General features: G+C 44.6%; 1 protein-coding gene across 1 annotated transcript in view; it reads left to right on the top strand.

Annotated features, from left to right (window-relative positions):
- The window catches only part of LOC149328561 (acetylcholinesterase-like), a 44697-nt gene that overhangs the window by 9128 nt on the left and 11069 nt on the right, over positions 1-24500 (top strand). The window contains exons 2-3 of the mRNA XM_089562255.1: positions 19989-20210; positions 22861-23198. Coding sequence (XP_089418381.1) covers positions 20010-20210; positions 22861-23198 — 539 coding nt within the window. The 5' untranslated portion in view covers positions 19989-20009. The remainder of the gene's footprint in view (positions 1-19988; positions 20211-22860; positions 23199-24500) is intronic.

The raw sequence follows: 24500 nt of genomic DNA, 5'->3' as shown, positions 1-24500 counted from the left end.
GATTCTCTAAAATTATGAATGACAATTTACCAATATCCTTCAAGAGAAAAGTAATGACAGCTGCATCTTACCCCTACTCACATTAGGGGCAGAAACGTGGACGCTAAAGACAAGGGTTTGCGTTAAATTCAGGATAACACAGCAGTTAGCAAAATAAAATGATAGATGTAAAGTAAAAAGACCGGAACAAACGCACGTTGTTGACATCCTAGTCGAAAGAAGGCAGAAATGGGCTTGGGCTAGGTGCTTAATACGAAGGAAAGATAAGTGATTGTTGTTCAGGGCAACGCCCTGGATTTCAAGATAGGATAAAGGTAGCGGAGTGTGATAGAACGCTTGGTGGGCGGATAAGGTTAAGACGTTTGCAGGGAGAGATTCGGCGCAGCTGTCACGTAGCAGTGTTCATTTTGGAGACATGAAAGAGGCATTTGTCCTTCTGTGGGCGTTGTCTGGTTGATTTGATGATGATGATGATTACAAATATTTTTTTGGAGTCCACTACGGATGCAAGAAGCCACTGCCGCGTACTTGCGAAAGCTTCTAAAATACTCAGATCGATGCTCTGCATGGACAGCAAACAGAAGGAGCACCTAAAACCACTTTGCTCTGGTTGTCACAAACCCTGCGTGGATGTCCTCGACAGTGGAAATTGCCTTACCCGCAACGCCACAGAGACCAATGAAGCAATGAGAACTGCCGCGCGTGCACATTGTGCCATGCGCGCTCTCTGATACACCGGAATCATCGCGGAGAGTGAGGTGTCATGCCAACGAGTTTTGCAAGCTGCTCCTCCATGACCGGGCATCGCAGTTATTACCATGTGTCCCCGATCCAGCCAACGCGTCCGCGCACGAAAGTGTCACTCCCCAAGTGTCATTACTCAGTGTCACCCAGGCACGAACCTGTTTCTGTATTGTATGCGGCCATGCGTTCATGTCAGCACGTCTAACGCCCCGGACTCTGGACAATGACTCTGGACCATTCGGCACATCCTAGACAGCTTTTGTGGGGCTGTCAAAACGACAGGGATGCCGCACTTTCCCGCGGCCTTTTTGAGGCGATGGGACAAGTTGTGCAGGTCCTCCGTCTGCGTAGCGCTGGCTTCCCTGACAGCATACTCGCGTCTGTCGCTGAGAGCCTTATTAAAGAGCTCCGACAGGGACGCAAGACAGCAGGCTGCTGCAATAACAGCCTGGGGGGACGTCCGGTGCCTGTGCCCTACATGCACAACTTGTCCCATCGCCTCAAAAAGGCCGCGGGAAAGTGCGGCATCCCTGTCGTTTTGACAGCCCCACAAAAGCTGTCTAGGATGTGCCGAATGGTCAACAATGCTTACCAGGCAAAAACCTGCGCAACAAAACACGCCACGCGGTTTGTGAACTGCACCATCGGTGTAGTGTATCTTATCCCACTGAGCTGTGGTAAATGTTATATTGGCCAAACAGGCCAGTGCCTGAACGAAAGGCTACGAAAACACCGGACTACAGTCGCAGCTCTGATGGCGGGGGGCCATTTGGCCGCACATTGCCGCAAATGCATAGTAAAAACAACAGGCGGTAATGAAGAAAAATGCGTTCCACTCTTTAGCGACACGAGAGTGCTGAGGCGGCTTCATAGGCAGGGTGATAGGGAGATATTTGAAGCTTTTTGCATTGATAAGGCAGGGGACAAGTGCGTGAGCACACCCTCAGTAGCCCTCACGAAAAAAGATAATGTATTTGTCAAAAAACTTGCGCGTCAATTTGGTTTAAATGTTTACTCTTTGTTATGACAACCTGCTTCGTGATAAAGAGAAGGGGGCGGGGGTACAGTCTCCTGAGCATGCGCTGAATAGAAGTGTAAAAATCTGTTATGTGTGCATTAAAACGTCAGTTGAAGTCTAGCGTGCTGTCCCGTCGGTTCCTTTTGTCGCTGTCCTTGTGCTTTCCACGCTAGTTGCAATGTCGCAGTCACTAACGAATTCACACCAACTAGCCCAACTGTCTTCCATGATCATACTCCTTTCTAGTACATTGGGCCCTGTCCTTCCCAACTTCCTTCTTCGTGACCCGTCAACGACCTATGTGAACCTGATCGCCATCGCAACGTGCCGTGCCAGGATTCTTACCTTTGCGCTCAACAACCGTCTGGTTCCCTTGGAGGTTCAAGCCTTGTTTGCTCCATGCGCCCCTTCCGTTCAACATGCAAGACGCATCGTCAAAATTATGCGGTCAGAACTATGGCGACAAGTGAGGCACTTGCATGTGTGCCTACGTGTCGTCACCTCGTCGCAAGTGAGTGTACATCGGGACTGTGAGGCTGTGCTTAGGACGAGAACTCGTGAGGCTTCAAATGTTTGCGAATTTTTGTGGAAGCAGTGTATGCCGAGCTTAACTACTTGGAGGAAATGTAGCAAAAAATTGCCTGCTAGGGCTGCACCGGTAACTTGTATTGGTCTGGAGAAGCTACCTAATAAGGTCGAAGAAGTGTTAAAACTTGGTCCAAAATTTTGCGTTGAGCCCGAAGAGAACCCTGCTTCTCTTCTAGGTATTGTAAGGAACATAGCGAACCGTGCTAGCAGTGAAGAAAAGTGTAGGTGTGTGTCAGATGGCGTCGACTGTCTTCCTTCAGGTCCCTTAAAATCTGGAAAAAAATTAGCGGTCAAAAATACGGTAGAGTTCTTAAAGAGTAATTCACTGACTTTGCTTGTTTCTGATAAAGAGGGCGGTTTTGTTGTTATGCCTAAGTCAGTTTTTGGTGAGAAAGCAGCCGCAGCTATAAGCAAGAATTTCGTCCGCGTTATGAGTCATCCTTCTAAAGTGAAGAAAAGAGCGTCAGCCCTATGCCAAGACATGAACCTTGAAAAACTCGGAAAAAGTATTGGGGGCTCGGAAAGGGATAGGTTGAGCTTATTTTTTTCTGCTAAGACCCATAAGGAAGGGATACCTCTTAGGGCAATAGTTACTGAAAAACACTGCTGGCAGGGAGAGCTTTCAAAGTTTCTACAAAAACACCTTAACTTGTTGACTCCGGATGACCCGTTTTTAATTCGGAACTCCAATCAGGTAATAGACTTCCTTTCGAGACAAGAAAAAACCTGTGATGCGTTTTATGCCTTTTCCGTTGACGTAGTAGATCTTTTTTACTCTATACCACAGACACAACTCTGCACAGCTGTCAGAGAGCGAATTGAAGCGCTGGGTGTGACTGTCTTCCAAAATTCATCTGGGATTTCAGCAGATAATTTTTTAGAATTGCTTAGCTTTTACCTTTCTTCTACACTTGCTGAATTTGACGATGCTTCTTACTTGCAGAAGCAAGGCATATGTATTGGTTCGCGTATTGCACCGGTTTTAAGCGACTTGTTTTTAGCGTCTATTGACAAATAAATTTTTTCGCGTCTGGACAAGACTTTTGTTGCAAAAATTTTTAGATATGTTGATGATTATCTTGTTGTTTTAAAAAGTGTGACGCCTGATGGAAGAGATGACATTGTGCAGAGTGTTTTTAGTGTTTTCCAAGAATGTGGTAAGGGTCTGAGTTTTACTCGTGAGGTTCCTGATGAGGGTTGCTTACGTTACCTTGACCTCAGCATTAGCTTTAGTAGTAGCTCACTATGCTGGACATACTTCCCTCGTTCAAAAAAGCCTGTTCTTAGCTATAATTCGGCCCATTCGAGAACCGTAAAAAGAGGGATAGCACTGAACTGCCTAAGAGCCGCTCTTCAGAAGTCTTGTGAACACAAAGTGAACGTGAGTGTTGAGCAGTAGGTCCTCCGTCTGCGTAGCGCTGGCTTCCCTGACAGCATACTCCCGTCTGTCGCTGAGAGCCTTATTAAAGAGCTCCGACAGGGACGCAAGACAGCAGGCTGCTGCAATGACAGCCTGGGGGGACGTCCGGTGCCTGTGCCCTACATGCACAACTTGTCCCATCGCCTCAAAAAGGCCGCGGGAAAGTGCGGCATCCCTGTCGTTTTGACAGCCCCACAAAAGCTGTCTAGGATGTGCCGAATGGTCAACAATGCTTACCAGGCAAAAACCTGCGCAACAAAACAAGCCACGCGGTTTGTGAACTGCACCATCGGTGTAGTGTATCTTATCCCACTGAGCTGTGGTAAATGTTATATTGGCCAAACAGGCCAGTGCCTGAACGAAAGGCTACGAAAACACCGGACTACAGTCGCAGCTCTGATGGCGGGGGGCCATTTGGCCGCACATTGCCGCAAATGCATAGTAAAAACAACAGGCGGTAATGAAGAAAAATGCGTTCCACTCTTTAGCGACGCGAGAGTGCTGAGGCGGCTTCATAGGCAGGGTGATAGGGAGATATTTGAAGCTTTTTGCATTGATAAGGCAGGGGACAAGTGCGTGAGCACACCTTCAGTAGCCCTCACGAAAAAAGAGATAATGTATTTGTCAAAAAACTTGCGCGTCAATTTGGTTTAAATGTTTACTCTTTTTTATGACAACCTGCTTCGTGATAAAGAGAAGGGGGCGGGGGTACAGTCTCCTGAGCATGCGCTGAATAGAAGTGTGAAAATCTGTTATGTGTGCATTAAAACGTCAGTTGAAGTCTAGCGTGCTGTCCCGTCGGTTCCTTTTGTCGCTGTCCTTGTGCTTTCCACGCTAGTTGCAATGTCGCAGTCACTAATGCTTTAGGATCCTACTGGCTGCCTGCCACAACCTGTCCCTAATGTTGTTCATGCACGCTTCACGCAAATCTTTTATTCGTTGTTTTCTTTTTGCTCATTGCGAGTGCTATGCTTGCCTCCTCCGCTTAGGTTGGGCCTCTGCACCTGACGGACAAGCTATTTCTGAGGTTGCCAACCCAGTCTGTGATTGCTGTCGTCATAGACCCTGCCTCATCTACGTATTGTGTGTTTCTGTTGCTCTGCCTCATTTTTCTATGGCTTCAGTTCTGGCCTGTTCGCCTCCTGCGTGGAACCAGGCGCATTACTTACTTTTATTAGCGAACATAAATATGAGTTAGTCATAAGCGGTGATTTTAACATAGACATGTTATCCAATGCAGCAAATAGTGTCAACTTCGGTATAATTCTGCGCAGCTTCGGTTTGGCGATTACTACCAAAGAGCCGACCCGTATAACCTTGAGTTCCGAAACACTTCTTGATCTATTTATCACCAATATCAATCCTCCATCCATAATATCTGGGGTAACTTGTTGTGATTTGAGTGACCACATGGGAATCTATTTATTCTGTCAGACTGTGAAACCCAAATTCAGAAAGCAGAATGCATCTTTAATCCAAGTCATAACAGCAGCATCCCTCGACGCTTTTCGTGCGGAGATGTGCGGTGTAAACTGGAACGATGTATATAACAAAACCAACGCCAATGACGCTTATCAAGCCTTTGCAGAAAAGTTTACCTCTATATATGGCAAGAATTTCCCTCTTAAAAACAAACGAAAAGGTAGGAACGTACGGAAACCATGGGTATCACAAGAGCTACTTGCGCCTATGAAACAGAAGAACAAACTGTCAAACTGTACAGTTCTTTTGTTGCATCAAAAAACATTTCTATTTTTGAACAATTCAAGAAATACAGAAATAAGTTAAACAACGACATCCGCAATGCAAGGAGACATTATTACGAGAATTACTTTGGCTCAGTCGACCGTCCTGACATACTTTGGAAAAAGCTGCGATCCCTTGATGCCAAGTATGTCAACGCTGCCATTGATAAGGTGACTCATGTCGGAAAAGATTATGCAGGAGAAAGCTTAGCCGAAGCATTTAACACTCATTTCACACAATATGTTCAACCTGCATCTGAACTGCACCATAGACGTATCTCTAGGTGCCCTGCCACTCTTTTCCTTGCACCTGTTGATGATAGGGAAATTATACGAACATTCCATGAATTATCAAACTACACTTCTTGTGACGTCAACAACATCCAGATTCGCCCTGTGAAATATATCATTGAATACATCTCTACTCCTCTTGCTTATATATACAACCTATGTCTAGAAACCGCAACCTTCCCCTCAGATATGCAAATAGCAAAGGTGACTGTCCTGTATAAAAAAGGTAATAAGAATGACTTTGGTAATTACAGACCAATTACTATTCTTCCAGTATTTTCTAAAGGTTTAGAAAAAATCGTGCTAATACGAATGGAAAAATTTCTGTAATCTCATAACATAATTAATAGTTCGCAGTATGGATTCAGACAGAATAAATCAACAGAGCTTGCCCTTCTTCACGAAAAGGAATATATATTAGAACATTTTGAAAACAAATGTTAGTACTAGGCATATTTGTGGATTTCACGAAGGCGTTCGACAGGATTAGTCGCAGTATTCTTTTGGAAAAGCTTGAACTATACGGGATACGAGGACAAGCTTTGCATCTCTTGGAATCTTATTTATCATCTCGAAAACAATATGTTAAAATTAGAAACTTCAAATCATCCCAACGCAGAGTTAATACCGGTGTCCCTCAGGGCAGCATCCTTGGCCCTCTGCTGTTCAATCTCTACGTTAATGACATTGTAACTATTGACACTTCCGCCCGCTTTATCATTTATGCCGATGACACTACTATCCTTATACGTGGTGATACCTGTGACGATCTAAACATGCATGCTAATCGCATATTAAATAATCTAGAGCAATGGTGAGACTCAAATTTTCTTTCAATACATGTGTCAGAATTCAAAGCTGTAATTTTCCGTCCAAAGAATAAAACTTGCAGTGCAGAACTAGCTCTATCTTATAAATCACAAGAAATTGAAATAGTAAAATCATTCAAATCACTTGGTGTTTATTTTCACGAAAATATGCTGTGGGATGACCATGTCAGTCATGTCATGTTGAAGACATCTAAGGTTATAGGTTTTCTATCACGCCACAGACATATTTTACCACAGACAGTCAAACTTGTCTTATATAATTCCCTGTTCTGCTCACACCTAAACTACTGCACATTAGTGTGGGCAACAACAGCACATACTAACTTACACTAGATATTAGTACTTCAGAAAAAACTCCTTCGTATAGTTTATGATTTGCCGTTAGACACACAACTCAGGATTTGATAACTAACCTCAACATTATTACCATATTAAACCTCTATCCTTACAGACCGCTGCGCGTGTATACAGTTCAGCAATAGCGCCATGTTGACACCATTTCCTCTATGGCTCCTTTGCATCAGTCCGATTCACCATAACCGCATCGCCACAAACCACAATGGGTTTTATCATTCACAAGAACTAGCTACGGTCGTCAAAGAATTAATTACCAACTACCGTATTTACAAAACCAGTTAATATACGCAGGCGTAAACCTCCGTGAAATAACCAATAACCATCTCCTCTCTGCGTAGTATGATTGTTCATTTGGTTAAGTGCTAATACATCAACTCCTGTTTCGTGAATTGCTCTCCACCCTTTTTGTTATTTGATAACTGGTCGTCTACTGTGCTGATACCCCTTTTTCGTTGCTGATACCCCTTTTTGATTTCTGCGTATTCTGTTTGGTTACATACATTGCTTATATTGATGTTTTTATGCATGTATGACTTGATGTTCAATTTAGTTCCTCGTTTTTTGTCACTGCCGTCTGAACAGGAGAGAACTCCGTCAAGCGGATAGCCGCTTTTTTTCTCCCCTCCTCCATCAAATTTTATTTGATTTGGTGGAAATAAAATATTATTATTAATATTATTATTATTTATTTGGTATCTGAACATCTTACGTGAAAGATGTTCAGCTCTTGCGGCCTTTTATGTAAGTCTGGCTTTATGCTTATGTACGGCATTCTCAGTCTGTCTAACACTGCTCTGCCTGTCCCATTTTTGGTTGAAGCCATTTCTGCGGTGCTAGGTGGGCTGCAATTATTTCTTCCAGCGTGTTAAGGATTCCCAACTTCAGTAGACTTTCCGTTGACGACTGAATGGAATGGCACGGGTTCTCTTATATGCCTCAAAAAAACGTGGTCGTGGTCACTTATTTGACGACCTCCACAACTACTATCACTACTATCATTGGTTATTATTATAGTATTAAGTGTTTCTGGGATAAGTTTTGAACTGCGGCTTCTACTTACAAAACATCCTCTGGCACACTGGTGTGACCAAAGCTCTCGCCAATCACTCCGCAGTCGCTGTGTGCTCAGGAGCAGAGGCCAATTGGAGGTTTCATTTAGGAGATGGTGGCCATGCACTATACTGAAGTATCGAAATAATTTGTATTGATAAAAAGATTCTCGGCTCTGGCCGAAGGAATAAGCCGCGCCTGAGGCATAATTATCAAATTTTCATTGAAAAGAGGGCTTTTCCGCACGGTTGATAACAGCTGCGGTAAAAAAATTGGAATCGCGGTCATCTTGCACGCGAGCTGGACTTCTATCTCAGAGCTATCGCGGTGTCTGCCGTAGGGTCCTTTGAACCCAAGTCTAAACATACAAATTTATCGAGACAAAACACAGCAGAAAACAGTGAGCACACCCGGGTGAAGAAGTAGACGAGACATACACGCAGCGCTCAGGGTCTTTAATTCGTGACTGGTCCTGTCTCAGTGTGCTGTTTTTACCATGTTTACTGTTCACCACACAGCCCACCTTTAGACAGTCATTGGTCACTGAGAGAACCCCTGTGCGTCACCGATGAGTTAACTGTGGTAGATATCAAAAAACTTATATTCGATTATGTTCACCCTGGTAGACGTAATTTCGTATGGGCATGATTTCCTAAATCATTTTGAGTAGTTGGGAATATTGCCACCTCGAGTGGAGGAGAGCTAACATTGGCTGCTTAGCCCCGCAGTTTTGCGCGGGAAGAAGGCAAATATGAAGAGATTATTTAATGGCTCTGGCTAAGTACTTCATTACGCATGAAGATAATTTGTGACACGAATTGCACGAGGAGGCAATAGTGATTAGAAGGTGATTACAAGGAAGTGCTCCGTCTAATCGTGTTTTCTCGCCATTTTTCGTGCAATGGTTCCTTAATGAGTACCGTTGTGTTGGGAGCTTTATTACGCTTAAATAGAATCAAATGCCAGAAGAAATTTCACGAATGTTTGCGTTCAGCAAGCGGGCTGCTATGTTTGCAGATCGTGCGGTACTCGTAGTTAATTAAAAGCACCGCGCTCTACACAGTGTCGGAAGCGGTGTGAGCCGATGGGTTTTAGAGTTCCCACCAATCCCTCTAATACCTGCGAGGGCTGGATTAGGAACAAACACGAAGTTCGTTGGGGAATTTTGGAGTGCCCGACGAGTAGACAGATATCTTGCTGCTCTGTTCTTCCTATTGTAGATGCACGGGATCTATAGTTCTATCAGCGCAAGCTACTCGTGTTTCGCTACTCGTCTCTAGCGAAGGCTTGTAAGGCAACCAAATACAATTGCATGTGATATCGTTTAATACATTCGTAAAGCGCAAAATTCATTATATGGTTATGTTCATGCGAGACAGCTTCCATTAATTAGAGGCCATATTGTCACGGATACAGCGGCGAGAATAAGTCCAGTACAGAGGAAAAGGCGATTCAAATATTATAAAACGATCAGCTATACGCTTATTATAAAGCGCCCTAAAGACGCCTAAACTAGATAAAGGATTAAGACGAACGGGTGCAAGGTGTATGACGTGTTGTGTTGCGTGTAATGGCACATAGCAGCTGAGGCCACCGTGCGCCAAGCACATTGTGTATAAAAAATTTTAGCAGAGTTTTATAACAATGGTAAATGATGTCGGTGATGTAGGGGGCCTAAAAGTTTAGCTATGCCAACTAGTGGTGACAAAGGAAAAACATCTTAAAAACGGTTACTAGCAAAAAGCCTTAAAAAAGTTGGGAAAACTCTGCAACTCTCCTTGGCTGGGGAGGGTGTGGGGGCGCCCAGAATATACTTTATTAAATCTGCAATTTGGAAAAAAATTCACGCTCTTTTTAAAAATTTAAAACACTGTGAAATGTCAACAAGTGCATTCTTACCGAAGAGCAAAGTTAGATCAATGGTATATGTGTTCATTGCAAAAAAAGCTGGAAAATGCTTTTTCCTCAGGGTTTCGAGTTTTCTGCATGAAAATAAAACAAGGTTTACTGTTAGCTCTTCTTCGCATAATTCAAATGGGGACTTGTCTTGTTTTTCCAGTAGAGATTTATGTGTGAGGTTTGTGTGTCCTTTATGAAGACGCCAGATAATCACTTCCTTAAAACATTCATGGTGGGTGCAGGAGTTCCATTCACCTAAAACTTGTTGTACAAAGTGCAGTTTGCTACATGCTTCATTGTTCCAAGTGGGCTGCTATTTTCTTCTTACTTTTTGTCGTACTAAGTTAATGCTATCTTTAAGGGGAATGTTTCATTTTTTAATTTGCTGGCCACGAGCTTGAGCAGCGCAGAGCCCTGCTCTCTCATTGCCTTTAATTCCGATATGACTGGGTAACCGGCAGAGCGTTAGGTTTTGTTCTTGAGCTGTGGTCGTTTTTAAACTGTGGATAATGTCACCAAGTAAACGAATTACTGCATTTTTAGTTTTAGAGCTGTAAGTAAACTTCGGGAGTCCCCGTAAATGATATTGTTTATGAAGTATTTGTTTTCTGTTTTTTTTTTAATGGCTACAGAGATGGCGTTACACTCGGCAGTGAAGATCGATGCACACTGTGAAAGCATTACTATCTGACTCAATTTCTCTTGCACCACTGCGTTTCCAACGTAGACATCTGTTTTCGAACCATCTGTATAAAACTGTGAAATTGCCGTATGTTTCCTCGAGTGCAGGAAATTCATCTAATATATTTTGATTACGGTTTATTCTTTGCGGAACTGTGTAAAAGTGAAATCGCAGGTTGTAGGAGTATTGTACCATGGAGGCAGTGGATCTCGTCTTCGAGCAATTCCAGGTAATGTGTCTACTCCGTCGTGGTTTTGGCACATCTCTTCAAAACGCAAGATCAGTGGCCTGGTAGTTTGCGATTGCTCGTTTCCGATTTGTTGTTAAACGGTGTTCTAGATGGGGCACGTTTCGACTATTCAGTGGCAGGTGTGTTTAGGTAGTGAAAGAATTTTTTAATTGTATGAACACGTGAGGATCGTTCTTCTGTTTTTAAGTTATGATTCGTTAGATGGTACGTTAGTTGTTCATTTGTACGTTAGATTGTAGTTTGTACTGTAGACGGACCGTTTTTGCACGTCTAGCTGGCTTCCAACGCTAAAACAGAGCGCATTTTATTCCCTTATTGGGTGCCTTAGTGTTAGCGTGCTGAAAAGAGAAAGTGCCGATAAGTCCTCGTTAAATTGACAAGGATTGGAACGTATAAAACAAACTTTTGTACATAAGCCGCAGAACTTGGAGCGGCGAAGTGTATTCTACTTTGTAACTCCGGGAGAACAAAATAATGTTAAATATTCCTCAAAGAGTGCAGGAACTTCCAGCATGCAGCGAATAGACAAACACCTCGGACACATCTTGCAGCTCGTTCTGTGAGTAAAAATAATGCTGTTGGACAGAAATATAAAAAAGAGTGTTCAAAACCTCTTGAACTGTCGTCACAGTGGACACTTAGGGCTATTGCTGGATGTGTCGTTAAGTGCAATGCAACCAATTATGGAGGCCGCCGCGGTGGCTCAGTGGTTATGGTGCTCGGCTGCTGACCCGAAAGACACGGGCTGGATCCCTGCCGCGGCGGCTGAATTTCTTTGGAGGAGAAATTCTAGAGGCCCGTGTGCTGTGCGATGTCAGTGCACTGCTAAAGAACCCCAGGCGGTCGAAATTTCCGGAGCCCTCCACTACGGCGTCTCTCATAACCTTAGTCGCTTTGGGATGTTAAACCCCATAAACCAAACCAAACCAATTATGGGACCATGGAGTCAGCAGTAGTTCTACAAAGGACCGGACACAGCCAAAATACACAGCCCTTTCCAAAAGTTTGCTGATCGTTTGTGCTGCCTGCGTATCTTCCACAAGATTCGCGAGTTTCTCGGCTTCGTAAGTTTTTATCCGCTATTTATCCGCTATTGGGTGAAAATGCTCAAAAGCATTTTGATACAATCAAGAGTGCGCCTACATCTGTCTAAAAGCAAAACAGCAGCTGCCTCAGGAAGCGTTCCTGCTGTCTCCCCTTTTGGAAGCTCCATCACGTCGTCTTATATTGGAAGCATCAACAACGGCAGCAGGCGCTGTCCTTCACAAATATGAAGGCTGTGAGTGGCATCTAGTAGGCCTCAGTTCTAAGCGCCCCAAGCCAGCACAAGCGCAGTGCAGCGCCTTTGGAACAAAAATGCTTGCAATTTATTGCGCCATCATACATTTTTTTTTTCTCGAAGAGCGCACATGTTACATCTTAACCGATCACAAGCTTCTATCCTTCGGTTCAAAAAGAACGGCTGTTTCTTCTTCGGACGTGCACTACTACAGCAGGCCTTCGTCTCCTTTTTGACCATTGGCATGCATTAGGCACCACGACCTTAGAATGAAGCAGCCTACCCTCTTCTCCGAATCGGCACAGTCGGTGCCATTATTGTCCCCGTCAATTTCGAACCGTTCGACGCAGCCCACGTAGATAACGCCGAGCAACGCAAGCTACATGGTGGAAATTCGTAGCTGGTACTGTCAGAAATACCGCATCCGTAGACTAAATCCAAGGAAATGTGCGACACCTCAAATTCAATTCTGCGAACCGTGGAACCCGTCAATCTGGAACGAGTAGTACTCCATTCACTGCACGGCATCAGCCGCCCTGGCATCTCCACCACCTAGCGGTTCGACTCATAGCCGACCGCTTTGTTTGGCGCAGAGTCAACGCTCATGTTCGGCGCTGGGCGCAGGTATGTCAGAAGTGCCAGCGTACGAAGATCACTCGCAGCACCCGGGCGGGCCATGAACTTTTTAGACTGCCTGAATTCTGTTTTGACCATTCGCATTTGGGACTGGTAGGAGCTCTCCTCCTTGACAACGGTACAGATATCAGTTCACATGCGTCGAGAGATACACCCAGCGGCGAAAGGCGACTCCTGTCACGGACATTTCCGCCAAAGCGGCACTGAGGCTTTTATAGCGACAAGGGTTCCTGGCTTTGTGTGTGCGCTGCGACTCACAACTAATCTGGAACGACAAGTCGAATGTAGCCTATTTCCCGCCCTTTGAGGGCATCTCCCGCACTCCTCTACTATGCACTCTAACTCCTATCAATGAACGGCATGGTGCAGCGTCTGCGCCGACAGCTTGAAGCCTCGCTGACGGTGAATCTCAACCGGCTGCACCGGGTAGAAAAGCTCCCTTTTGTTCTCAGAGGCCTGCAATCTGCCATAAAGGATGATATTCGATTGAATGCATCCGATATGCTTTCTTTGTTGCCAGTCCGAAATCCCAGGGAATTATTTAGTGAACAATCTTGTACCCCTCCAATGCCCTCTCAGCGCGTTGTGCGACGCCAAGCTTGGCTGCAGTAACTACGAGCAGTCGTCCCGCTCGCCCTCACCAAGCAGGAAGTCATGAAATTTCCCACCGTGAACACTGGAAAGCACGTGTTTCTGCGCCGAGACTTCGTTACGGCGCAAACCACCCCGTCATACGACGGACAGCTTCGAATGTAGCTGCTCAACAAGAAAACTACAACTATTAATGTTGGCGGACGGCATGAAATTGTCGCCCTCGACCGCATTAAGCAGGCGTATTTGGAAGGTGTTATCCTAGCTCATTACTTGCTTCCAGTATTTTTTCCTCTTTCATGTGTGTTCTCTGCTTTCTTCTACTTTGCTCCGCACTCAAGAAGGGAGGGGGGGGGGGGGGCTGTGGAGGATGCGAAGCGATACGCAGGCGCCGGGGTGGCCGAGGTACATCGTACACTCTGGATGCTTCTCACGCCAGCATCGCTCATCTGTCACTTGAGACACCTGTAAGCCACGACATCATCAAACGTCTAGCCTCTCCGCTCTTTCTCTCTCTCTCTCTTTGGTTTCCTCTGTGCTCCCCTTTCGATCTCGTTTTTTTGTTTTTTTTGCGAGAGATAAAAAAAAACTGGGGGGGGAGGGCTTAGCTTTTGTTAAGCCTGGTAGGTTACGAAAGGAAAAGCGCAGCGCCTCCAACAGAAGGAACGCAGTCCGCCGCGTCTACAGGTCACGCGTGGCTACCGGCCGCCGCTGCGCGACGACTCGACTTGGTAGCCCATCTCTCACCCTGGTATGATATCAGAGATCATTCTAAAGGTCGTGGCTGCCGGCAGCCGCTGCGCGAAAGGCCGTTCATGAGCGTAGTATTGCTTTCGCAGTAAAACAATCTGTCTAAATCTCCTCGCTTCCATGTCTTCTTCAATTCGGTCTCTAACCCACACCTAGCTCGCTCTAGAAGCCTCTTCTTTTTCTTCGGGAATCAATTAATCAGCAAAAACGGGGCGCAACTGAATTAAAAGAAATATCTACAGTGTTTAAAATTAACAAAATGTTATCAGCTGAAGTTTGATTTCTTTTTCAGAGATGATATACATGAGGGCCGTTTTTGGCAGCGCCTTTCACCTATCGCCTGCTGCCTCTCTGAACATTGGTAGCATGCGACACAGCTGGAGAAGCCATGAAAGATCACGTTCATGACCTCGGGGCGCCATCTTAGGAGAAATCTTGACTGAGAGACCATTTAAAGTTTGAATATGATGAATCTCCTGTTTAAGGAGTTTCAACGCTTTGGCAACACGCAAATTTATTTCCATTCTTCAGACCGCCTGTCATTTAGCATATTTATAGCTTGATCGTGGTTTCAACAGGCATTAAAATATTTACGCGCTTTAGAGCGCTATGCAAACATTCGCCACGGTGGGTTCTATCCCTGCACAGGAAGCTGCTTCAAAATAGCTGTGAAAAGGAATAAGGAAGGAACCGTTGCTGCATGTCATTTCGCTGCAGGGCAAAGATTGAATGAAGGTTAATCTTAATCAGAACAAAAAAAAAAAAGTTTTACAGCATCGCCTGCGCGCATTTCCGACAAAAAAGTATTTTCATATCATATTTAAATAATGTTGGCATGATTTCTCGGTAGATACTAGCATTAAGCACTAAATATGAACAATTCAAGAGTTACAAAGAAAACTGGCTTTTGCGGGATTTTTAACCAGTAGAGAAGAGAAAGATGTATCTATGATAACGACGTGTCCTTTTTGCAGCCTTCAGAATGCGTGGGCCTGAAGTTTCGATAGTTCTCTATCTATACATGCAATGAAAGTTCTAGTTAATTAGACTGCCAAGTCCGTTCGCAAAGGGCCCAGCAAGCACACGATGAAAACCATTTCTGCTTGGTGATGATTAAAATGTGCTGCTGAAGGCTGCGAAAAAAAATTGTTCAAAACATCCAAAAGAAGTAACCATGACGTACTGAATTGAACGCTTCCCATTAGTATGACGAATAACTAAATATGTGATGATAAACATTGTGCAAAATTTATTACCCATATCGAATATGTAAAAGCAAAAACGGACTTTGCCTAATGATAGATCTTATCGAGCAACGGCAAAAGAAGCGGCAACACTGACGCGGCAACGTTCAGGGATTCAATAAAGCTTGCAATGCAAGCTACAGTTATAATGGGCTTGCAAGACGCAGGTTACGCATAAGGATGTGAATGTAAAGCTGGGAAGTCATTTATTACCTTAGTTATTAATACTAATATTACGCTCTAATTACTTTTGTGCGACAAGCATAAGACGGCATCTTTTCCAGTGGTTGGTGCTAGTAAAAATTAGTTTTTTTATCTCCCTATTCTCATTCAAGCAATCAACTTGTGGCAGTTATCACGGCAGTAATGTATAAGAAAATTTAATACAGTTCAATGTTAATTCATCGCTTTGTAGCAAAAGCTCTACTTCACTACAAGTTCTGCAAAAGCCGATTCATCGCTGAATCCTTCACCTCGACCATTAAAAAATAAAGAAAATAAACCTTTCCGCGACTAGGATTCGAATCCGCGGCGCGCGAATGAATCAGCCTCACTTAACCTGGGTATAATAACGTTACCAGGCGTGCTGATGCCCCAGCAAATCAAAACCATTAGCCAATCAGGCTAAATATGTGCTTTCGCACGTCTACGCAATTTCACAAGGTTTAAACCCTGCCATATTTTTATCTTGAGGCCCAAAGCACTCATGTTCAGCGCTGAAGGAAACAAGCAGGAAGAAATTCGGCTTTACGACATTTCTGACAACGAAGTTGAAGGAGCCTTTCTGAAACTGATACAGTGAAATAGTGTCGAAGAGTGGTTGCGTCTAAGAGATGACCCGAAACCTACACCCCTAAAGGTAAATTTCGCTGGAGAAAAGTGAACGCTCTATCCAAAATGTACGAAATGGGTGCCATAGTTCCAGCTACCGGAGAAAACTAATCATGGCAGACGTCGTTATGCGCATGAATGGGGTTGCGTTAGCTCTAGCTATTTCTAACGAACAGTGACTAGGTTATGCTCATCGAACTAGAGTAAATGGCTTCTTTCAGGAGAAAATACAAGGCTGCTATGTAACTCTGCATTTCTTGTCCTCTCATGCGGAAATCTTATCTCTGCCCTCGGTGTCGCTCAAGAAGTTGTCGTTTCTAGCGGCACTCCTTAGAGGCACTCCAAACAGTCTCTGCTCTTACATCAAAATAAAGTGTCCGTGTACCGAACTTAAGCACACTGATGATAACGTCTGGGAACTCGAGAGCGTAGCGGTATCAATTTACTGTACAATATCAGGAGCTTCCGTCGTACTCGAAACAAGTGCCGCTGCTGAAAATTTCCGACGCTGTGTCATATCTTGCCGCCGTGGTCGACGACGAAAGCTGTGTTGTCAGTCATTCTGTGGAAGAGGACAAAGCCGGTATTGAATCTCCTGCTGTCCGAGGCGGCCACAACTACTGACCGAATCACTGGGTAAAGTACCGTTGTTTTTTGTCTATGAGCACCAGCCTTTTATCGAGACAGGGAGCAATGGGTCAGTACCACCGACACGTTGCTTTCGCAAAGCATGGCCGTTAGCGTACAAGATCAAGACTGCTAGAAAAGCCCATTAGTGCAAAAAGTCGGGTGCCAGTCCTGCATGTGCTGTGCAGCTAACCATGATTTTGAGTCGCTGTTGCCGCCATATACAGCACAACCCTTCGTACGTTACGTGCAAGCTTGGAAGAATTTTGCTGTGGTTGACTTCAGAAACCCCATTCGCCAAGCTTTGCGCGGACCGCATCATAGAATGTAATGACCACGGCCTGCAGAAAGCAGCCCGCTATTACCAGAATTCATATCGTATGTGTAACGTACGGCCTTTCCATCATACCTGAGGTCAAAGCAGCCCTTTCACACAGAATAGCTCCCTCAGCGCCTACACACTGTCACCTGCACTGATCTGCTGGCTCACAGCATCAGCAGCAGTCCTAAAAAGGGCCAGAAGTTGGGCTTGTACCGCACAAGGCTGATTTAGTGTTGCTTGACGGCGGAACTTATCTCTGATCCGTCAAAGCAACTGTAGTCTCAGACCGTTTTCCCTAACCATCTCACCCTAGAAGAGCCGAGCACCAGGCCAGGGGAAGCCTTGCACCCGTTAAAGAAATCAGTGGGTACCCGGAGGCACTGGGGATCGAACCCAGCACATCCCGAATGCGAGACGGATGCTCTACCACAAGGTCAAGCTTCGGTCACCAGTTTCCTATCCTCATCCCATTGCAGAAATAAATATTTCGTCCAGACAAGTTATTGAAAATTTGATTCCGAAATGCAGTATGGAGGTGCTTATAATTTGGCGCCGTACATTTTATAGCAAATAATAAAGCCGAACTACGCCATAAAAACCTGAAATGTCGCTCTTGGCAGCCGCGTAGAAGAAATTATGGCGATCTTTGTAAATTTTATATCATATTAGGTGTTATGGACAAGGACCTCTTTCGCATGCTCATCCCAATGGATAATTAAATGGTTCGTCCAGACAAAGGCAAGGATAGTGAAAATTTGACTCCGGATGGCAGTATGGAGGTGATTCTAAATTTTACAGTATGATGGTGATTCTGCTTAGGTGATTTTAATGGCTTTCAGTATAACATATACGGCCGAACTACGCCATAGAAACCTGAAATGTCGCTCATGGAAGCCGCACAAGAGAAATGATTCGATCTTAGCAATTTTGTATGACATTAGCTCTGATATACGTCGAAATGGTAAAATAAATAGAGAACCGAAAATTCAGTCGTCCCAGACGAGTCTTCATCGTGAAAAACTCTCCTACTCATCCACTAGCGTTGATAAAATGGGGTACAATTTCGTTTTGTGTTTTCGATATGAATAGTTGCAGCATGAAATCTGAGACTGCTTCTTTCCTGCGGGAAACGTAATTTGCCTGATAATAATTATTTGCCATGCTGCTGGGGATTCTTTTTGCGGCAACCCTTTCATAATTTACTAATCTTAAAACAAATAAAAACTGGCTTCAACTCCAACGAGATCTCGCGTAAAAGGAATGCATTGAAGTGAAGAATTGTTTGGTGTACGTGAACACGTAGCAATGTGCTTTCTTCTTTTTTTACCTCCGTTTGTGTTGTGTGAAAAAAAATGAATAAAATATAAAAAATATGCGTGCATTACATTCAGCTGATTCTGCATAACATGGTGGCAGTTAATTAGGCTGAATTTCCATAAAATAACAGTCCAGAACCACTTGAACCAAGCGCCTTACGTAGCACGTCGGGAAGCAATGAGGCGTGGCTTTTTGGGCTTGTTGGTGCATGATCATAGCGATAAAATATAGCGCAGGGTAGGACAAGACATGTGTTCTTCGTGACTTCTTTTGCCCTGTCCTACTCTACGCTACATTCTCTCGCTATGAGCAGGTCTGGTTACACAGGACTACAATACCAGGAGATGTCCTAGGAGGCCACGTTGAACTGCCGTGAGTTGTCATAAAAAAAGTACGTATCATCAAAAACAGTTTTCAAAAATCAGGCATACTAAAATGAGGACAAGAAATGGAACGCTTGAAATGTAATTTGAAAAAATCCTTTTTTGGTTTTATTTATTTACATGCGTAAGTCGCAGTTACGCCTGAGGCGCTTTGCAGGTGAGTTGAGATAGACTGCGCTATGACAAAATTCTAACAGCGTAAACCTTGAGAACAACAGCTCAAGCTCAAAAATATAATTCACAAATAATCCTTATCAATTCGTGTAACACTAAATTCACAACGGGCAGCTCGTCCACAAGTAGCGCACCTTACGGATTGTCAGTACCGTAGCGGTTATTTCCGAGAGAATATTCTCAATGGATTTCTCAATGATTGAAATAGTATTGGCATCGGAATTGAAAGATCAGTGAAGTGTTGGGCGGTTCTATTCGTCTCCGAACACGTTTTTGAACGCCATAGCGTTAAAGGCCGCGCTGTCCAAAAAGCGTTCTGAGCGGAAAATGAAGACGATGACTCTGGTAGGTGGTGCCCAGAGAGCAACCTGGGAGGCGGCAGGTGGGCCACCTAGGCCATGTGACCTTCCGGCGCCATCACAACCGGCTCAGCGGATTGTGACCAAACTGCCCACCGCGGCGGGTGGCTGTTAATGATTGGTCACTCGGGAATAGCAACCGGGGCCACACCATGCCTACAGTTTGGAGCACCTTCCATCACAGTACAGTGACGCATCGTTTAAATGCTGCTGCTCTGGGCCAGGAGGAGCACAAGCATACCGATGAATCTACTAATGTAAAGTGGAGAATGACCTTCTCCCTACATGACTGTTAACTCGTTACGCTATTGCGTCGCATACTTAAGACGGAGCTTTAATGTCTAATCAGTTTCTTTTCTTGTGCACCCTGGCCTTTCCTCGAAGACATGGTACAGCTTTTCGGTCAATTCTTCTCGACTATATTTCACCTCTAGTATCACTGAAGAGATCCCATTCGCTTTGACCACAAGCACCACTCAGTTTATTTCGGAACAGATGTGGGAGTTGAGGGAAGGGCATCGACTTAGTGACTGATACATGCTTGACATGGCACAAGCGGCACTCTGCTGTCTTCATAGCTCTTATTACTACTGCTTTTCAGGAAGCTCGAAAGGATACAAAAATGAAGACAGCGGTGGTGGCGGCCATTGTATTAAAATCGCTGCTTTGCGCCGCATACGACGTCCAACGCACCACGGACCTTGGCCCCGTGGGCGGGCGGAAAATTGACATCTTGGGTGCCACCATCGAGGAGTACCGTGGCATTCCTTTCGCGGAGCCTCCTGTCGGAGAACTTCGCTTCAAGCCTCCGGTGCCTGCAAAGGTAAGGACCGCCTTGTGTATTGCGGTTTAGTCCTGCCGACAGCTCTTTAAAGTCGGGCTATTTGTTTTATGCCATACTTTGGACGGAGGGAGACCTTGAGATAGCACACGTTGTATTTTCTCTCTAAGTTAGGTTTTGGTCGTCATCCTATGTTAATTTATCAGCGTCATCTGTACTTTTATGTCAGAGTAATAGGCTCCTGATATTCCTACTATTCTTTGAAGGTTTTCTGGTGTGAGGCTAATCGCCAACAAATTTAGGTTCCCATAAAAAGACCAATATTTCACTTACGCTGAAGATCCCATTGTCCGACCAGCAAAAGCCAAAACCTGCTGTCAACCAGATTACAGTAGAAAGCAGCAGAGAATCAAAACGCATTCTAGACATGGTAAGCAATTTATTTTCACGAGTTAAATGAAAGTAGCAGGCTGCGAATATTTATTGAGCACAATGTTTACCTAGAAAAAGCTCGGAAAGACCTTCTTGTTTGTTTAGAAGCTTGCATATTCCACAGGCTGAATTTTATGACCTCGATAACACAAGTTTTCTTTTTTACCCTAGCATTCGGGTAATCGACAACCGTTTAGAAGGGAAGTGGGATGGTGCACGATATGTTCAACTTATGCCTTCACGATATTGTCAGCGATGCGCAGGAAAAAAATTAGGAAGGTCCTGCTCGGGCTCAACTAAGTGTTGCCTTTCCAGACGATGGTGATCCTGTTCCCCTAATGCTGCGTGGAAGATTCAGAACTTGGGAGGAGCACCGTTCACGCGCTTGTGGTGCCCTATCGGCGGCATGTATTCCATCGTATGTTGAAAAAATTGAAATATCATATGCCGACGTTCCTGTTTGCATGCATTAGTTCACCGCCGTGGGAATGATTGAGGCCGTGTTGCTGCAGCAGAGTGCGAAGTGAATCATGAATTTTCGCCCTAAAACAACGCCTTTAATAGCCCAGACATGACCACTGACGCTGTCCAACATCCGCGTCATCAAATGTATGTCGATAGACATTAATGTCACCCTAATTCTGCACTGTCTGAACCTGGTGTCCTGTGGTGTTACTTTATTGGTGCTATCAATGACGACAACATCTTAAAGCCATTCACCGATGAATCCAATGGGGCGAAGTGCGCACACTCTCCGACTACCAATAACTTGATGAAGGTGATGGCGAGGAGACCGGTCTACGAACAGGTGCCTTGAATGTGTAACCAGGCTTTAGTTATATCATGCCCTCATTGCAGCTTGTGGGCAGCACTAGGAGCACATTGCTGCGCTAGCTCTGAAAGCACCTTGATAATACCTGCTTTGAAAGAGCGGGCTATTCTAAGAATAGTTTAATAAAGGTACCGCACTTTCATGTGAATGTATTTGCTGTAATGTGGGCGTCCACTTCATAAAAACTTTGGATACACCGAAGGCAATCCATGTAACTATCCGGGTCAGTGTAAACGGACTCTACTTTTGCTTCAAGGCTTCAACTCAGATATGCACGTGCACGAAGTGGATCTTAGGAACTGGTCTTTGAGGGTTCCGATATCTGAGCAATTCCACATATCGGCGAGAAAGCTGAAGGCGTTTTGAAGACGCGTCGCACACCAATATGCACGGGCACGAAATGGCCCTAACCGATAAAAACGCACCGTGAAAAATGCGTAATTTATACTAATAAATTGCAAATAATATGCACACAAGGAGCAGATATTTCGAGTAACATATGTTCCCACTCCATGGACCTCATTTATTGCTAAGAATACTCGCCATGCTTCACCTGCACGAATTTCTCGATATTTCCTGTGCGGCTACGCCGTATTAGCGTCCTGAAATAATGAAAGAGTGCCGAGGATTATAAACCTTTTTTAGACTACATATCTGCTATTTACCTTAAAAGCTTCAACATTGGTTTTTCGCTCAGTCATAGTTAGAGAGTGCACTACACGCTGTTCGCTCGGCTTGGCGGCGTACCTCAAAAGCATGCATTCCAGAAGGTGAAAAACTGGAAAGAAAAGAAAGGACACTAGTAATTGCGGGCAAATTCGAAAATTCTCCGGGGCGAAAGCTATTCTGAGCCTTCCCTCATGAATCTAAACGCCTGCCTTCGAAGCCCACTTTACATTATGTATTCCCACTTCAAAGTATAATACATTTTGGTCCTAATTACAGGTGTTACACGTGGAATATTTCGTTACGGCTGACTAGAAGACCAACACTCTTCGTGTTACTATGCTTGCTTATTAGGACGTTTGTTGAATACATTTCATGGCATGAAGGATCAGTTCTCAGTATGCTGCGAATATAACACTGCACGAAAAGAAAAGGCAACAAAAACCTCCGCCTTACGATAGCAATTGTACCTGTGTAATAAATAACACATCATACTTTTCTTTACGCTTAAGGATCGCAAGGTAAACATGTGAGCCAGTTTCTGCAAGGTTGCTCTGAACAGAGAAATGGACGGCGTATAGCTGCTGTTTGATTACGCATCGAACAGCCAAAAAGGAGTAGCTAGGGTTCAACCCTCTTGAGCCAATGACCGCGGACAGGTTGCTACAATGACGCGAGATAAGAGACAGCCTCAAAGCACTTTAATTTTTTTTATGTAGAAAGTACAAAGACAATTCTTTTTCTTTTTCTCTCTCGTGAAAGCCATGGGAGGGAACGCTGAATGCCACTGACCGTCGAAGCGGCTGTCCGCAGCGCATGGTCGACACCGGAGACATCGAGTATGGTGAGGACTGCCTGCACCTGAACGTGTGGGCGCGAGAGGGCAGCAGTAACGCTCCCGTGCTTGTCTGGATCCACGGAGGCGGCTTCACGTATGACTCGGCTTCAGATGACAGCTATACGGGTGCCGTGATCGCTGCCAAGACGGGGATTGTAGTTGCATCCATGAACTATCGAGTTGGAGTGCTTGGTTTCCTCAACACGGGCAGCCCGGAGTCTCCTGGGAACATGGGGTTTCTGGACCAGAATCTAGCGTTGAAGTAAGTAGGCCACTCTCTACATCTTGTTTTACGGCGTTAGGTGTAGTTATCTCTCGACGAACTGCCGATATCTGCGTCCTAGTGAAAGCCTCCACCCCCGTCCAGCAGCACATCTCACGGATCAAGCCCAAAAAGTGCAATCTCGCTCAGCAGCCTTCCCCCACGATCCACCCACCCCCTTATACCCTAGACCCAACGATGCTTCAGCCCACCCCCAACCTCTGCCCTCTAATACACTACCCACCACCCACTCCATAACCTCTTCCCTCTAGAAGACCTCCAGCCGCCTTCTTCCTCGACAGGGCGCCAACCACCGAACCTCACTCATTTATACCTGACCTCATTTATCCAGAATCCTGTAATATCCAAAATACTCCAGCATATCAAATGAAAGGTGCAGTGAGAAGGTAAGTAGGAAAACGCGGAATGTACAACCAATAGGTTTAACGCAGAACTTGCCGCACCGTATGACCACCTGTGCAATTTTTTTAATTAATTTTATGTGTATGAACAGACTGCTGTAAGTCCTTGCACAGGAATTGGCGGGAAATAAGATAAAGTGTTGAACGTTATTAAAAAAATATACGAACAAAATAATAGTAGCCAATGGGCTGAAAACATACTGGGGCCGGCAGGGGCAGCAACAAAAATAAATTAAGGTTAGGTGGTCCTAGTTTCTATGCAAAAAACTAGGTAAAGAAGCCTGAGTAATACATAATACAACAGCTACAAAAAAAAATTCTGAACCAACCTAGAAGTTCGAACAAGCAAAGCGGTGAAATAATTACTACAATAGTGCGAAACCAATCAGTGGACCATAACATCTGCTCAAAGAACACCTGTAAGAAACAAATACTACTACGAACCTTGATTGCATAGCATATGGAAATATATTTCCAAGTTCATGCGTGAAGTCTCCAGAACCGTGAAGTCTTGCCGGTGAAGGGAACGAATTCCAGATGCATATGGATAGAGGGAAACAAGAGTTATTAAACGATTTTGTATGCCAGGACAAATTTGTGAACTTTTTGCTGCGGTGTTACTGGTTTGTGCACAAAGTTTCTGAAGCGCACAACAAAACAATTCAGTCGGGATTGCGGAAATCGCAAAAGCATAAAGCGACGTCCATTAAATTCCGCATCTGAAGCATAAGTGCAGAATCCAATCATATTGGTGAGCAAAACGAAGGATCATCTTCATCATCATCATCGATCGTCAGGCTGACTACGCCCACTGCAGGGCAAAGGTCTCTCCCATGTAAGACGAATGTATGATGCCAAAATTGCGTATATGATTGCACAG

The sequence above is a fragment of the Amblyomma mixtum genome, chromosome 9, assembly GCF_055824585.1.
Source record: "Amblyomma mixtum isolate Tamu chromosome 9, ASM5582458v1, whole genome shotgun sequence".
Lineage (NCBI taxonomy): Eukaryota > Metazoa > Arthropoda > Arachnida > Ixodida > Ixodidae > Amblyomma > Amblyomma mixtum.
Note: the sequence above shows the minus strand (reverse complement) of the source record. Positions and strands in the feature narration are given on the sequence as shown.